Below are 17626 nucleotides of genomic sequence, written 5' to 3'. Positions count from 1 at the left end.
AGGGGCCGAGCTGGTCGGACGCTCCCCTGATTGGTTCAAAAAAAGCCACCGCTGTCCCCATGCAGGACCCAGCAGAGTGTTAAAGGGTTAAGTGGGACTGTGGATTCCACCCACTCACTATAAGCTAAGCTAATTGGATGCTAACTAACCTATTCTTAGACTCAGACTCGAGCTTAGACAGACTTCAGTTAGAAGAGTTAAATGGACTTGGTCACAGTCGTTTAGTTGCACATGAAAGAAACATTCTTTTGAAAAGAAAGATGAAATAAAATTTGATTAAAATTTTGAAGGGAGGGGCCTCAGATACTTGATCAGTTTGGGATCAGGTGAATTTGGAGGCCAGGTCAACACCTGGTTCTTCTGAATCGTTCCAGTTGTTGGCCAATGTTTTTACTTGTCCTGTGAGTGGTTTTAATGTTGTGGCCGATCGGTGTGTTTCCTAAAATGACACTGATCGTGTGCACATTAAAACTTGAGAGGCGTGAAGAAGAACCGCGGGAGCACGAGGCAGCGTATTGTAAGACATACCACTTTTATTAAATGCACAGTATCACAAGGAACATTTCCATTAATTGTGGATAAGCTACTCACATGATGCACAAAGCATTGAATTGATTGATAGAACTGGCTGATTAAAGCAGGATTAAATCTGCCAGGAGAGCACACGCACACACACACACACACATACAGACACACACTCTTGCATTCAAATGTATGTGCAAATGTGCACAAACACACACGCACACATTCCCTTTGTATTCACACAGTAAGTAAAATCTGTTATCTGCACAGGAATGAAAACCGTCGTCTTTTTTTTTTTTTCTTCTTTTGCCAGATATTTACAAAAAAACTCATCGTCCCCCTCCCACCCGAGATAGATTACATTCAAAAAAGGTCCCCCACCCCCTCTAGATTACATTCAAAATAATATACTATTCATGATGCAAAGTCACAGTTATTCATCTGAAAGAGGATCAAAATAGGCTACAGTCAGTCAGAGGTCGAGTGGCGGGGTCGGGGGGGGTCGGGGGGAGGGGGAGGGGGGACAGGGGGAGGGACAGGAGGCGACCTTCGACCTCCGCGCCACCCGCCGGCCGGCCGGCCCACGCGTCTGCCGGGGGCGTTCACCTGTTCACCTGTCGGCTTGAGAGAGATCCTGATGTTTGGAGAGTCTGTGCCCCCCACCCCCAACCCCCCTCCACACACCACCTCCACCCTCACCCCCCCACACACCAACCCCCATTTTTGCAGACAGGCGGCGTCTCGGACAGCCTCTGTGCGAGCTCCCCATCACAGTGGAGAGGAAAGAGGAGATCTTTTTTTTTTACTTTTTTGTTTGAGAAAAAGTCCTCAAAAGCAGATCAAAAGTTGCCCCCCCACCCCCACCCAAAAAAAACCCCAAAAAAACAAAATAATAATAATAATAATAATAATAAAAGAGGATTGTATTCTCACTGGTATTATGAACGAGCACAAAGGAATTATACAATGTAGCACAAATAAAATCGTATTTACACGTAGTATGTATGTATTGCCAGTGGCCCCATAACACGTTGTCTTCAATAGATGTTGCACAGTTTTGACATGATAACCTGCTTAAAACGGATTATACTATTAAACATAGCCTACTATTCATATAGACAAATATCAGAACTGTACAGAATGGACAGCGGTTTATGTACAGCAGACGAGTCAGTGAGTATCATACAGTAAGAAAAAACAGAGAGGGAACCTTTTCACTTCTCAGGGACTTCGGTTAAGGATGTGATGTTGTGTTTCTTTTTTTTCCTTTTTTTTTTTCTCATGATAAGGTGCAGCCGAGGTGTAGACGGAGGATGCCCCCCCCCCCTCCTCCCCCTTCGTCCTCCCCCCCTATCGGGACACTTTAAGGGCAATCAGACTCTTAATTAATCCTTTTCACCGCAGCCTCGCAGCAACAGCCCGCTACGTAGAATTAAAGATCAGCCTTTCAAAGTGCTTCACTTGTGATGCAAATAAACAGGTAGTTGCTTTAAAAAAGAATTTAAATAAATAAATAATTTTTCTCCTACAAAGTGCCCCCGACGATATCTGAGAACTCTCCCCCGGAGACACGTCACTTGCAGATACGGGCCGCCCAACAGTTTGCTAAATGGCATTGCTGGTGAATAAATGATAACTAAACAAAAAAAAACAACAACAAAAAAAAAACGACCTGCTCTACGAAGAAGTCCTCGTCCTCTGTGCTTTGTTTACCAAATTAACGACATGGAGACTTAAGAAGTGAGCAGAAATTCAAACGCTTTGAGTAAAACGTGAGGAGATATTTACAGAGAAATAATAAAATGAAACGACAAAATGCTTTATGCTACGCCCTTACGCTTTGCAGCTCGATTTTTAAGCCGGCTAACCCCCTCCTCGGACCGCACGTCGCACAACGCAGGCATCTGTAGGAATCTAAAGGGGCTTCTCGTGTTCAACACTTCTGAGTTCTACAAATATTAAAATAGTCTGAGACGTACAAAAGAAAAAGCTTCAGCCGTAGAGTGATTTTTTATCTTGAAAGAGCTCTATCTACAAAGACGTGTCCTTACGCCATCCATCACAGAGAGACACATTATTTTCCCTTTGTTCTTTTCCAGCACACGTGGAGCACGCGAGGACGGGCGGTTTGACGTAAACATAACGAGCTGTCTACCTGTTCGGGTTCTTCTTCTTTTTCGACACAGCAGCCTTGCGTATACTGGTGTTAATGGCGTTAAAAGTTACGTTAATTTCCTGTATGTGTTTTGTTTTTTTCCGTTGGTGAAAACATGCCTCGCTGCCGGGAACTGATTCGGGGAAAATAAAACCACTGAAATTTTAAGGCTTTTCTCGATTTGCGAATGGGGACACGGACATTTACACCATTTACAGCCGGGTTCTGTACACAGTCACGCATCCTTCCTTCCTTCCTCCGCCTCCGCCTCCGCAGCAGAACACACGAAACACTTTATCCACGCACGAAGCACACATGCACGCAAAAAAAAGTACATACTACGCGGACGGCGGCGCATCAGCCCAGTATGTCCAGGTACACGGGCGAGGCCTTGGCCAGGCTCTGGAGCATGCCGTGGATCTCCTTGATGTTCAGACGCATGTAGGGCTCCCTCTGCCAGCAGCCCAGCATCAGGTCGTACACCTCTTTGGGGCAGGTACGGGGCCTCTGCAGCACCCGGCCCTGCGTGATGCACTCGATCACCTGCGGGGCGCAGAACAGTGATTTATAGGCTCCGACATGATCAAATCTTATAAATATCGTTTGTTTAAACAAGCAGATTTAGCATGAATTAGCGTGTTTTTTGTTACTTGTTTGTTAAGTTACAGGAAAACACACAAAAATTGATATATTTGAATTGTGAAGCTTTGTGCTTTCAAACCATATATGAGCCAAGTTGTATATTTGATTCAAAATACAGCTGAATTTGTACATGTACGTAATCTAAGGCCAGTGTTTTATTTTAGCGGCAGCATGACATCAACCACCCATCAATCATTTCTTTTGGCATTTACCGAAATTATACAGAATATCTTTCGTATATTAATAATTCCTGTCTGTGGAGATTTTGCTACTTTTAGCTCCTAATATGTGTGAACCTCCAAAAACACTGGCTACTACATTTCCCATAATGCAGCCAATAGTGACTTTTAAGCTGTGTTTATTTCCTACATGAGTTTCTGGCTTGTAAAAAGTGCTCGCGTCAACATGCAAATAAGAATTACGACTTTTATTTTCTAATCGAGAAGCCAAACCGAGATGTTTTTAGTCACATTAATTTTCACAAAAGTACTTGAGTCCACTTCTATTTCTTTACCAAGTTAAACTTAACTAGTGAAATAATAAACTGTATGGAGGAGCATTAGGGCCACACATGAGAAAAATAATTAGAGGAGGTAATTTTTTTTTTTCATCACACACTTTGAGAAAAAAGTTGAAATTTTGAAATGCAATTTTAAGGAAAAAGTAGAAAGTAGACCTTTAAACCGGCAGTACTGTGTGCGTATGGTACCACCGATACTTCTTGGAGTTTACGTCCCTCAGCGGACAAAGCAACAGTGTGTAACAATATCTACGCCAACTGTTGACACACAACAGCCCATTATAATATATGAACAATATAACTAAACAATTTTAGATTCTTAATATGAATTATTAATTAAGCCCCAATACTCTTCCACAGAGTATTTAAATGCCGGTTTAAAGGTCTACTTTCTACATTTGACCTTTTTCTCAAAATTTCAACTTTTCTTCCTCAAAATTTTGACTTTTTTCTCGAAGTGCATGATAAAAAAGAATCTACCTCCTCTAATTTTTGTTTTCTCATAGGTGGCCCTAACACTCATCCGTACTAAAGCATCAGATGTGAAGAAAAATACAAAATATGTGTCAGATTTGACAAAGGGGAGGTAGCGCGCATGAGGCGTTCAGTGTCAGTAGGCCGGACGTCTGACCTCATTGTTGGAGAGCTGGTACCAGGGCTGCTTGCCGTAGGTGAAGATCTCCCACAGCACCACGCCGAGGCTCCACACGTCACTCTCTGTGGTGAACCGCCGGTACATGATGCTCTCCGGGGGCATCCAGCGGATCGGCAGCATCGTGTGGCCGCCCACCTGCAAGAGAGACGAGAAGAGGACGGGCTACATGAGAAAAGCAGCAGCAGCAGAAAATAACATTTGTCGTTTTTGAAGGAATTGTAGAAAACCCTCACACTTTATATAAACGTCTTTTATTTATAACCTATTTTGTTTTAGGTAAAAAAAAAAAAAAAATCTGCGTGTGATTTCATCAGAGACCGTCTGGCAAACTCCCACAGCAATTTTCCCTTTAAAATCCTCACAGTCTATTAAATTCATATGAACCTTTTTTTTTTTTTTTTTTTTTTTTTAATCGGGTAATTCATCCATCACATTGATTCATCCACCCATTTTCTGCTGCTTAACCAGGTCAGGCTCATGTTTAATGATTAATTACTTCATGAAATTATTAAGGAACTATCAGTGATAGGGGCTGCGATGGAGGATGTATTTTATTTTATTTATTTATTTATTTTTTCATTTGGTCTGGGGGGGGAAACACCTGCAAAAAAAACAAAAAAAACAACATGATTTAACAACTGAGAAGATGAAACGGTGACACTCATATTGAGCGACAAATTGCTGATTATTCAGATTGTTCCGGACTCATTTCCTGTATTGATCATTCAAGTAATTAATTTGCATTACAATGTTTTTATACCATTGGGATCCACTGATAAAAGTTTACAAGTGTTCATTATTTATTTTTTTTTTTTTTACTGACTCTGGGCTGAAACAAGTACTACATTTTTTATTAATGAGTTATACGTGGTTGTGGTTTGTGGTGTTGTTGAAATCGGTTGCATTATTCAGAGAGGTCTTTCTGTTTACTTAGCTCACCCACATCAATATTACTGCAATAGCTAGTCGTGGTGCTTTCTTTTTTTTTTTACCACCGGCCTGGTCCGCAGCAGCGCACACGTGTAAAAATGGTCGAGTTTAAAGCGGATTTATTAATTTTCCCCCTTGATCCAATTTTACCATATAGCACAATTCCTTTGGGTTTACAGCAGCAGATGAGACAAGAGCATCGTCTTACTTTCCATTTGATTACAGCGTCTGATATGAGGAGTTGGTGACAGGCTCTCTTTAAGCAGATCTTATCACCTGCAGGCAAATGCATCTCAGAAATGTTTTGAGTGTGTGTGTGTTTTCAGACGCCTGTGTCGGCCAGCAGAGGGCACTGTGGGATTCAAACTCAGGATCCGAGGCACCACGGATGTGCCGATTTAAATAAATCCATCCGACCCTCGACGCATTCAAAGTTATCGCTCTGCTTCGCTGATCCGCATTGTAACGTACTCCTATATGTGACATCTCCTCGTGCCCGGTCGGTGCGTGCGCCTCAGCTGCCTCCGTGGTTTAATGTGATTCGTGTAGAGCAAAGGGACGCGTTAACTCCTCGCCCTTGTCCGTGCATTTTTTCCCCTTTCTTTTTCTTTTCTTTTTTTTATTTTTTTTTTTTTATTTGCACTGCTGGCCCTCATTACCATGGAGGAAGTAATTTTATGCAGATTATAGAATTTGCATTTAAATGGTTTTAAAAATAGATAAAATACCTCTGGTTTAAATTTTCATTTCTGCAGCTACACAGCTATTTCAGACCTAAACCGGAGTAAAATTCTAATGACATATTTGTGCATTTCCATATTTCTGGGCGTATATATATAAATATATATATATATTAGAAAGAAGAAGAAGAAGAAGGTGAAGGGAGCGGAAATTATCTAAAATACTCACTCTGTAGTAGTCTGTGCTGTAAACATCTCTGGACATGCCAAAGTCTCCTATCTTGACCAGCAGGTTTTCTCCTACCAGGCAGTTCCTTGTTGCCAAGTCTCTGTGGACAAAGTGCTGGGAGGCCAGGTAGACCATGCCAGCAGCAATCTGTTGGGCAATGTGCAGCATCTGGGACTGGGTGAGCTCCACCAGGATACTGTGCTGACCGTCCGCCATGAGCACCGCATCAGGACCGTGGGACCTGAAGCCAGAAAACCAGCGACTTTACGGTGAAACACAGCATCACATCAAATCAGTTTTCTCAGGAAAATGAAAGAAACATTCTCTTTTGAAAATATCTAGTGTTGGTGAAGTACAGTATTCCTATATCATGTATTTATTTGCTTGATACGTCTGATTTTTATTCACTTATTTATCTTAGGATCAAATGAAGTGAGCCCATCCCATCCTCTCAGTTTCATGCTTTTCAGAAGAAGTGTTGCAGATTCCTTTTCTGTTTTTCGAATTAACTGATTAATAATCATATAAAGATCATAAAGATTTGTAGTTGGCGTATTCAGACACTGATGCTCGTTGGTTGCGCCGTCTAAGTGGTTTTAGCACTTGAAAATCTGATTTAATAAAAAAAAAAAAAAAAAAATCTCGTGAACCCATTTAGCATCGATTGTCGACTCGCTGCACTGATTTACCGCGCTGTAATATAAAACTGATACTGATACCACCACAGTAAAGGCACTTTTGAGATTCGCTTCCGAAGATTAACGTCATCCTCCATGTCTCCAAATGGTATGGTTAGCTTAGCTTAGCTTAGAGAGAAGATGCTAACAGTGCGGCTTGCTAACACTAGGTATGTTTATGTTTACGGCACTTGCATGGCCACACTACTGCTGCACAAAATAATGAATATTTGTACCTGTGTATTATTTGAATAGCTTAATACTGAATGCAAAATGATAGTAATAATATATATTTATAAATAGCACTAGTTTAATATGGAACACATATAGTAGGTTGGGGTCCTTTGAAGACCTGTGTGCTAGACTGTTTCTTGGATGAGAGGAGTGGCTTCCTGGAGCATCTGCTGGTTACCTGGCAACCTCCATACGACAAGACTCACCCATGTCACTGCCACATAGACCCTCGTAAAAACCATTCATATAATTCATAACTTATTCATATAAAGTGTTAATTAGCGAGCATTAGTCCCCTGAATTGGCTGGTGGCTGCAGCCTCAACATCTCAACACATCCCTTCAACACAGCGTTCACGGTCCAAATGATCCCACCTGAGGAACTTGTTCAGGTCGCCGTGCTTCATGTATTCAAACACCATGATGAGCGGGTCGCTCTCCACGCACACCCCGTAGAAGGTGACGATGTGTTCGTGCTGCAGGTTGGTGAGGAGCTCGGCCTCCCGGTAGAAGTCCGCCCGGCCGCTCTCGCTGGCCTCCTTCAGAGTCTGGACGGGCGGCGAGGGCGAGAGGCGCACCGTGAGAAACATTATCTCAGAGAAAACGTACACCTGATCAATACGCGCATTGATTGTTCGAGCGAGCGGCTTCCTGATCCGTACCTTCACTGCCACGTGGAGCTTCTCCTGGTCCGGTGTCAGGTTGTAGCACTCGGCCAGGAAGACCTTCCCGAAGGCTCCTTCTCCCAGCTCCCGCTTCAGTACGATGTTGTGTCTCTTGATGTGCTGGACAACTTCAACGCAGACAAGATTAAATTACTGTCAAGGTCAGGAGTACATCTTGATTATTTAGTGGATGTGAAAAATTTAGTTTTATCTTCACCAGATTCTGTTTAGACCAGTTGTTGCTCTGCATGAAATCAAATTATTCCAACTAAATAATGCTTTATGTGTATTTGTATATGATATGCAGAAGCGTCAGCCACAAGCTACCAAATGCTGCACAGTTTGAGAGCTTTAAAGACATTTTTGAGCTTATTAAAAGTTCTTAAAAGTATAATAACTCATATGCATTCAGCTTCCTGTATCGCTGGTGTTTCTGCACATCTTCTGTCCGTCCGGAGTCACTATCGCAGTGCAGCAGGAAGCCGACAGTAAATGCGGCTTCTCTCCGTGACCCCTGCATGGATTTATCAGAAAAGGCCCAGGTTACCCGGCGTTTGCCGAGCGAGGCGGTAACTCACACGTGTCGGATTTCAGCATGCTGCCCGAGTTGCGGAAGTACTGCGGGTTCTCGATGACGGGAATCTTTGTCATCCCGATGATCACCGCGTCTGGACCCATCTCCGAGGACGACGGGGTATTGTTGCCGTTGGAGACGTGATGAAGGGGACTGGCGGAGTCATCGTCGTTACTGATGACTGAGGAGGAGCCTAGGGACCCGCAGGAGGGGAGAGATGAGCAGAGGGAGAAGGAGAAGGACAAGAAGAAGAAGAAGAAGGAGAAGAAGAAGTGGAGGGTGTTGGTCATAAAGGAGGAGGAGGAGGACGGTTGCAGAGATAAAAGAGAGGGAATCCAGGTTTTTATAAAAGATTCAGACGATCACAGTCTATCCTGAACAACATGAAAGCATGGGCTCAGCACAAAGTGGGACTCCCAAATTCCTCTAGTCATTTTCACACTGCCACAGAGGAAACACTTCATATACTAAGTGTGTTTAGAAATGACTTATTACAAGTTTTAAATTACGATTACAAATAAGGCGACATAATTATGTATAAATGTGAATGAATTCTTGATTCTTCTTGTGTGTGATTTGACAGTGAAGTGTAAGTCATGCAGTGATACAGCTGAAATTGAATCATAATGTGTAACAAACAATGATTAGCTTAGCTTAGCAGTAAAAATGTTAAACTAGTTAGCTGCTGCCGTAGCTTAATGTGCACTACCACTCTCTGGGCATGGAGTTTCATAAATGTATATTTCAAAATGTCCAGAAATGAGCTCACCTTTAATTCCAAACTTGGAGTTTCTTCCGTATTTCAGAATGATCACCATCAGAACGCAGCCAGTCAAGGCCACTCCAGCGATTCCCACTACAACATACACCTGAGGGAGTGTGTGGGAGGGGAGGGACATAAGGAGTCAAGAGATTAATTACAGGATGGTAAAGAATTAAACTAATATGAAAGTATTTTAAACATGTTAAAAGGTGGCGAACCTCTGCTTCAGATGGGATCGACTGATTAGGATCGCTCACTGCAACCAGCGGAGGGAACGGCGTGTCTGAAATAAAACACATGAAAAACCCTCGTCTCAACATTTAAAAAACGTGCACACGCTTTGTAATGCTGCGTGACACGCGTCATGACGTGTGGTGTAAAAATCCCGAGTCCTGCAGATGATCAAAAAACCTACCGGTATCTGGGCAAATGATGCAGCCACCGGCCAAAGAAGGAAAAGATAAATGGACATCGTTAGAGTTCATTTAAAAAAATATACATATATCTTTTTTGCTAATGTGAATAAACACTGTCGGTGTTAAGAGTTATTACTTACAGTAATCTGGATCTTCTGTAAAAAAAGAAAAGAAAAAAATTGAACGTGACAAGTCGAGTTCAGACCCTTGGAAAGCGCAGATTAAACTAAATGAGCAACATGTGGGTACCTGTATGGCTGATGTTCGGTGGGTCGATGAACTGGGCGGACACCTTCTTCTTATCCTCGCCGTACTCATTGCTCGCCACCAGCTTGTACTCGCCGTTGTGGATGTGCGTGGGGTTGGACAACTGTAGGCAGCCGTGGTCCTCGTTTTCGGTGGACTCGTGGATCATGGTGCGGATGAAGTCCTGCTCCGGCAGAAGCACGTCGTTGTGGTACCACTTCAGCTTGGGCTTGGGGTTCCCTGTCACCGTGAAGGGGATGCACCAGTGGTGGTCCCTCTCTGGAGGCAGCAGCTGCTGGATGGTGGGGGAAACTGACACGGAGGCAACAGTAGAGGAAGAGTGATCACGGGATGGTAGGAAATAAACACCAGGAAGAGAGCCAATAGGAAAAAGCAACCTTTTTTTTTTTTTTTTTTACACAGAAAGGAGATGCAGTTGGGAAGCATGGGGAAGACAGGCCAGAGACTGGTCACACAACATTTAAAAACTGACAACAGGAATACATGGAAGAGGAGGGTGAGGGGAAGGTTGCGTGGAACTAAATGAGCAGAGGTGTATGGTCAGGCATGAGGAGCTTTACAGGAGGAAGAGTTATGGACAGGAAACATGAAGTGTCAATAAGATTTGCCGGGAGACACTAATGATAACAAACTGAGGAGCCTTCTGCTTTCACTGGAAAAACAAGGCATTTAAAATCTCATCACAGAGCAAATTAGACAAATTTAACTTAGCAATGTAAACACAATTTCTAAAGACGTATGCTATAGCTGACGTTCTTACAAAGAATATTGAGCTGAAGGGTGGCCTCAGTCTGACCGACCATGTTCTCGGCGCTGCATACAATCACCTTCCCATTATCGTCCGGAGACAGGCTGACCAAGGTGATGGTGCTCTCCGTCTCCATCTGCAAACGCAGTGTTATTTACATTATATTTCCCACGTATGTACAATTGATATAGTTTGCTCAATGTAATCAACAGAAAGCTTAAATTCTCATAGCAGAATATAGATCACTGGTTGAAGACTCAAATTATTTAGCTAAAGTAATTGGCAAAACGTTAGTTGAAATTAGGCTAATGGTTCAAGAGTTGAAACAAAACGTCAAAAGTAGACTGGGTTGAAGAGTTTTAATAGTTAGCTAAGCCTAGGCTAATGGTGGAATAGTTCTAATAGTTAGTTTAACCTAGGCTAATGGTTGAGTCTGAATAGTCAAAGTAATAGATATGTGTGTAAACAATGAAACAATTAGCTAAAGCTAATGAATGAAAAGTTTAAATACTTAGCTTAAAGTAGGCTAATGGGTAAGAGTTGAGTAAAAAGAGAAATACTTGATAAAAAGTAGAAATAATTAAAAGTAATGCATTAATAGTAAAACATTGTCCAAATAGGTAAAAGTAGTGGGTGAACAGTGAAGAAAAAATGTATAGAACCAGCTAACAGTCAGGTAAAAGTCATGTGTAAAAGTTAGCTAAATCATTTTAAATAGTCAGCTAAAAGATAACTAGTGACAATAAATAGGTAAAAGTAATGTAAAAAGAGTTTAATTAGCTGAATAGACACAGAATAAATCAAATAGATTTATACAGTTACAATTCGTCCAGTTTTCATAAATAATATATTAGCTAAGTTGTTATCTAAATATGTTCAGTGAAGTTTTCAAGCTGTGTTAATAAGATTTTAGGGTGTCTGAGGTCCTACATTAGAATCAGTGCACTCAAACTCAGTTTTTCATACTCTGCTATAGCACTCAACATTAGGTCCATTGTTTTTCTGTGAAAATGTAAGTTTAAAAACACATTACAAATTTGATTTAAAAAGAAAAACTTCCGAAAACATTGTTTAAAGCACACGTTACTCACTCAGGCCTAGGTTGTGTGTTTGTTTGAGCTTTTTTTTCACCTGACTGTGATATTGTGTCTGTGATATTATCTCTTGAAAAGTCAGGGGACCCACGCCGTCTCACCTCGTAGTGGGTCATGAGGAGATCGAGGTTCCACACGATCTCAGGAGGCGGGGAGCCGGAGGCATTGCAAACAGCTTTGACGTTTTTCCCCCGCATCACGGTCACGTTCTTGGGAGTGACCTCTACTTTGGGAGCCACTGCAAGCAACACGCATTAAAGAGAAACATCTGATTAGATACAAAACTTTACTTATTCCTGTATTTCTGCCGGTCTTTATTTCAATTTCTGTTCCCATTAAGGCACTCTAGATGTTCAATACCCAACTTAGCTTATCATATTATGGTTTCACCTTACCACAATCTGGTGGAGTGAGCGTAATAAAGTCCCTGGCCCTTCCTCTTCCATCTGTGCAATTCAGCTCTGGACTGTCTATTTCCTCTAGTAGCCTCAATTTGATCCACAAGTTCTCACAAACACAATCCAGGGGGTTTCCAGACAGGATGAGACTAGCAAAAAAAAAAAAAAATACATAGCACAGCACATTAGAGATTTCACAAAACAAGGAAGTTGAACTGATAACTTGATCTACATGTATCACTTACGGATATGAACTATTATAGTTCTGAAACGTTCTCCATGACAGCGTTGACAGATTATTGTCTCTGAGATTCCTAAAAGGAAACAAAAAAAGAAAACTATGAAATTCCAAACAAGCATACTCACATGTGCAGTAATAAAATAACCGTGAGGCTTCTTACACATATTGAAGTTTTGTATTGTTAAAAAAGGCGTCTGATGATATTGACGTCAGTCTCGTCCTCATCACCGTTCTGTTGGAAGTTAAGTCGCAGACTTATTTTAAACTGTTTTAGAGAGAGTTACAACAAAACAGTCTGTGCGACACTTACAGGTTTCTGAGGTTTATGTAGTGCCTCAAACTGCTGTCGTTGATGTCAAGCAATTGGTTTTGATTGGCAATGTATCTGGGAAAAAAAGGAAAAATCGGTTTTGATGCAGGTTCATACACAACATGCATGAAATGTAAAGTTTGGGCAGAGTGAATACTGGAGCAGGTGTACAATGAGTGACTATGTAATTAAACTGATGTTTGTTGTTTTCACCTTTAGTCATAACTCGGACCAAAGAGTAGTCCTGTTATATCACCAAGGTAACTATTATATACTACTTTTATTTATTACAGGGAACATAGAAATATTAAGTTCAAATGTTATTTATTTTTTAATGCATTTCGTTGCTGAATAATGCCACAACTGCCCCTGATTTCTGTCTTTACGTTTTGCTGTGATTACTACTTGGCAAGTAGTACTTTTCCCCTTATTTATTTTTGTAAACAAGGTACATAACTGCACATTTCCCAGGACATCACATAGTGCAAAGCACCAGTATTATTATATAATATTATTCTGAAGTGAAATTGTGTCAACTACAACATTTAGAGTGACGTTAGTTTGCATTTTTATATGATCAAAAAATGTAAACAGAGCAGATTTAATTGTATCGCCACGTTTCATGGGGGTGACTTTTGTTTACCTGTGGATCCTAACCACCTATCTAAAGGGTCAGTGCTGCTGTAAGTAGTACAAATGGGACGTTTTTACATCCATAGTTTGATTTTCGTCCCGGGTGCAGCCAGATTTCCCTCGGTGAAGTTTTCTACGATGACATCTGCAGAATCTGTTCGTCAAATCTGCACACTTCAAAAAACAAAACAAAACAAAAAAAAAACTGGGCCGAATTCAAGTTCTCATTTGATTTGCTGTAAGGAGAAACGAATAATCATGTTACCACAGGAGACGCCTAGTAGGCTGCATTCACGATGCGACGCCTAGCTCCAGCCTGTCTGCCTCAGAAAACTCACCCAGTCTCCCCTACGTTCTCCAATGGGTGCCATGCAGTTGTGCACTTGTGCGGGGTTGTAGCAGGTATACGCTCCGGCACAGGCCTACACACACACACTGACGCAGATAGGGGCTACATAACTGTGGGTAGCCTATTGCCGGGCTGTATACAACTGATGTGATCTCATGTGTAATCTGCCAACAATGTGCTCATATTCAGATACTGTTATTTCACACCGACGCCCAGAGCGACCAATTGCAACACGCCGGACGGATGGTGCGCCGGGCCTCAGCGTCTTTTACTCCACCGCTGTCTCTGAAGCTGTTTTGTAAAGGAAAACACCGACTAATCCAAATAAGCCTGACGCGCACTCTCGCCACCATAAAACGCGCGCGTCTGACGCGCAACCACTATCCCCGGCTACACACTCACACGCACGCACACATATACTAGACTACATGATCTGACAAACCCACCGGTTATGAGAATAAAAGGTTACGTTTGGCATCAAGAAGACACACCTGATGTTGCATCCACATTATAATATAGGGCCTGCAGGTATTAACGCTGTCGCTGATGTTATCGCGGAGCATTATTATTATTATTAATAATAATAATACACTAACCATCTAGTATTATTGCGACCTACACGATCGAAAGGGGCTCTTTACGCATTGCATCCCAATGAGTTAATAAGCTGACAGCACGACCATGATCATTTCCACACACTTACATCTCCGTGATGTTTTCCATGTCATCTAACGCGAGGACAGGGAAATCCTCGATCCCCGGTACGGAATCAATACAAACAATCCTTGAGGTGCTGCAAGAGCAGGATTCGGGGCAAGCATCGCTAAATCTCCACAGCCCCATCAAAAGCAAAAACAATCCAAAACGAGCCATGCCATATTCCCCCGCGCTGGAGTCCATCGCAGGTCCAATGATATCCCACGAATCCCCCACACACAGAATCTTGGTCAAATTGAATTATTGTTAAGATTTGCCTCCTCGCCGCCTTTATCTGACCAACTTAATCCTTTCGACTCCGCAGGAAAAAAAAAAAAAAGAAAAAGAAAAAAAAAGACTGTCGGTGAGGAATGCGCAGAGCCCTCGGTTTTTTAATATCAAGATGCCATGGACTGGCCTTCTCGTCTCCGCAGAGCTGGTATCACACTACTGCATATCGATGCCGTGAAGCAAGGTGTCAAGTGGTCCGTTCTGGTGCTGTTGCTGCTGTCTCACTCCCCTCTGTCGCGGCCACAGACTGCTCGCCTCTTGCCTCGTGAAACAAATATGAGGTGTTCCAGATGTTTAGAGATCAATAGGCAGCAGGGCCCCCCCCCCACCAAGAGCGATTTCTCATGTGTGTGGTGATGGGGAGGAAAATAAGAGGGACTGCACTGTGGAGTAAGGATGCGTGGTGATGCTGCGTGTGTAGGGAGGAAGGCTACCTGCATCCGTCTATCGATTATAGCCGAGGACGAGCGCCCCCCCATCCCCGAACACCCCCCCACACACCCCCCTAGTCATCACTGGGACTGGGTTTTTAGAGGAGGTATTTGCGATACACTAGAGATTTTATTTCCCACAACTTCATGGGAATTTATTTAATAATAATAATAACATTTTTTAATAAATTAACTAAAAATCACCTGCTGCAGTTCACTTGTGCACAGTGAGCGTCCAGCTGTGGGTCAAGTGTCTGTGGTGTGCACGACAAAAACAACAACAACAACAACAACAACAACATGGATGTAAACTCCTTTGTTGTGGTTACTCTGAAGCCATGCATTGGATGAAAGCTTTTTTTTTCACCCCCCCCTCCGACACCAACACTGTTGTACGGCTGGCCATTAGGCCTAGTGTGACGTACGGTTGACGCACAAGAAGGGGTGCATCTATGAAAAATAATTACCTATACTATGTCTGCAAGCTTCAAATAGGGCTCACTCCAATCACTGATCAGTGCATGATATAGGAGCAAGAATATTGATTGCTGTATTTGTTTTTGTTTTTTGTTTTTTAGTCTGAAGCATATTTTACTTTTGGCTCACATTACCAGGGCTCCAAAATAAAATGTATTACAACCTACTGTAAACAAACTGTGGCATCTTTTAAATTTGAGTTTGAAAATGAATTTGCACAACAACATATACTGTAGATCTTGACCTGCACATCCGTCGCACTACTTGTGCTCACTCATAAATGTGTACATTATTCTAATGTAAATAATAATTGCCATATGTTGATTTTCAGCATTTGTGTTCCAAACTGAGCAGATTAAACACCAAATACCTGCTCTGTGTTTCAGTCCTTTGAGCATTACTGTGCACGGTTGAGCATCAGTGTAATAACACGTTTCAACCTGACCAAATAAACCTTGTTTACCAGTGGATTCCTAAATTTCACTCATGATGAGGAGGCATACTCAGCCAGGACACATGATCTATGACACAGCCTGGATGGTTAGTGTCGCTATGGCGACTTGCTTTTTACAAATAGCGCGGACAATGTCAAGTGTCGCTATGGTTGCAGATGAAAATATGTACGCAGGCTTTTTTTTTTTTATGAGAAACATCAAGAACTGAATTATATCTGTATCCATGGTAACCTCAGAGTATAGGAGAGGGGAAGGAGAGCTCTTTATTTTGCAATAGATCCTTGCCTATATCTGAACAAGCATGACAACACTGGGGGGGGGGGGGGGGGGGGGGGGGGGGGGGGGGGGTTTTAACAGATTCATTTGTGGATTCAAGATCATGGCTTGTCTGATCTGGTTAGTCTGATCTCGTGGCCTTGTCAAAGAAGGTTTACGTTCCGGGAATCAAAACATCATTGTTTCCTGATTTTTTGTGCTATTTTTTTTATTTTATTTTTTATTTTGGAAATTGGGAATTCATTTGTTTTTTAAAGTTTCTGATGGTGGAAGTATCCCTTCTTCTCTTCTGGAATATGAGGTTGAATTTGCAGAAAGAGATGAGGAGTTGTATGTAAATTTTGTTGTCCAGACCAGGAAACTTTCATACACTTTGGTTCCACTTCTGCAACATCAATAGCTGCTCTCGCCTCTGACTGAACCAGCTGGTGGCAGACTTGTCTTGAACCTTGCGCGCAGTAATGTAGCTCTGGCTGCACTGATTCATCCTCGACTGTCCACTTTCCCAGTCTATTTCTGCGGGTTACAATACTACTCTTTCACACACGAATTCTGTTCTTGTTTGTCTCGTGTGAATGTATATTGACAGTGTACAATGCTGCCTAGTCATGCTTCAAATATATGAACCTACATTAATGTATAAAATGTTAACCCATCTTCAGTCAGGCTTGTTGTCCTTGTTTTTAGCTTTAGCATACCTTCGAATTTGTATTTGCAACTTTAATTAAGAGCAAAAAAATAAAAAACTTATTCTGCAAAATGTGTGCATTCGCACATTAGCTGCCTCTAAATTTTGCACAGGGGATCTTTTTTTCTTTAGAGGTTCCTCATGGATTTATAAACATTACACAAGTACATTGCAGTGGTTTGTTGGTTTGTGTGCTTGACCTTCAACTTTGGAAGTTACCTGAACTAGAAACAAGTTATTCCTCCTCATTGAAGGGGCGTTGTTGTCCTAAGGAGCAGGTTACTCTTGGGGTTCTCTCGTTCTGCAGACGTCTGGTATCTGGAGCCACCTTTTGGAGACCAACACCTACTTACAGGATGACATAAACAGACCAGAAAGGATGCATAGAAAAACACTGAAACTTTTCCTGATGTCTTCATCCACTGGTTCTGCTGATAAACGTGAGCACAAATCAGGAGGGAACCGATTGGCAACAAGTGGCTGATAATATTAATTTTTCATTAAGGACAAAAAGTGAAAGGGTCTTTATATTTTTACACCTAAATGAAATAATAATTTAGGAAACATGTAGATTTTTGCGTCACAACAACCACGAAAACAGTTTAAACAAC

The 17626-nt window shown here is 42.0% G+C and overlaps 1 protein-coding gene across 2 annotated transcripts; it reads right to left on the bottom strand.

Moving 5' to 3' along the window:
• Positions 1-513: 513 nt before the first annotated feature.
• On the bottom strand, positions 514-15135 carry ntrk2b (neurotrophic tyrosine kinase, receptor, type 2b). 2 transcript variants are annotated; one of them, XM_047570535.1, is made up of 18 exons: positions 14405-15134; positions 12720-12794; positions 12570-12641; positions 12414-12482; positions 12166-12317; positions 11872-12008; positions 10689-10812; positions 9911-10219; positions 9802-9816; positions 9661-9666; positions 9464-9528; positions 9252-9351; positions 8487-8675; positions 7906-8036; positions 7619-7791; positions 6334-6574; positions 4471-4629; positions 514-3220 (listed from the first exon to the last, which is right to left on the bottom strand). In XM_047570535.1, the coding sequence occupies exons 1-18, from the start codon at positions 14599-14601 to the stop codon at positions 3035-3037; spliced, it is 2400 nt and encodes a 799-aa protein (XP_047426491.1). In that variant the 5' UTR covers positions 14602-15134; the 3' UTR covers positions 514-3034. The 2 variants fall into 2 exon arrangements, with proteins under 2 accessions (XP_047426491.1, XP_047426490.1); XM_047570534.1 differs by having other exon boundaries at positions 7619-8036; positions 14405-15135.
• Positions 15136-17626: the final 2491 nt, after the last annotated feature.

Source organism: Mugil cephalus, chromosome 19 (genome assembly GCF_022458985.1).
Source record: "Mugil cephalus isolate CIBA_MC_2020 chromosome 19, CIBA_Mcephalus_1.1, whole genome shotgun sequence".
Classification (NCBI taxonomy): domain Eukaryota; kingdom Metazoa; phylum Chordata; class Actinopteri; order Mugiliformes; family Mugilidae; genus Mugil; species Mugil cephalus.
This window is presented reverse-complemented; position numbering and strand designations above follow the sequence as displayed.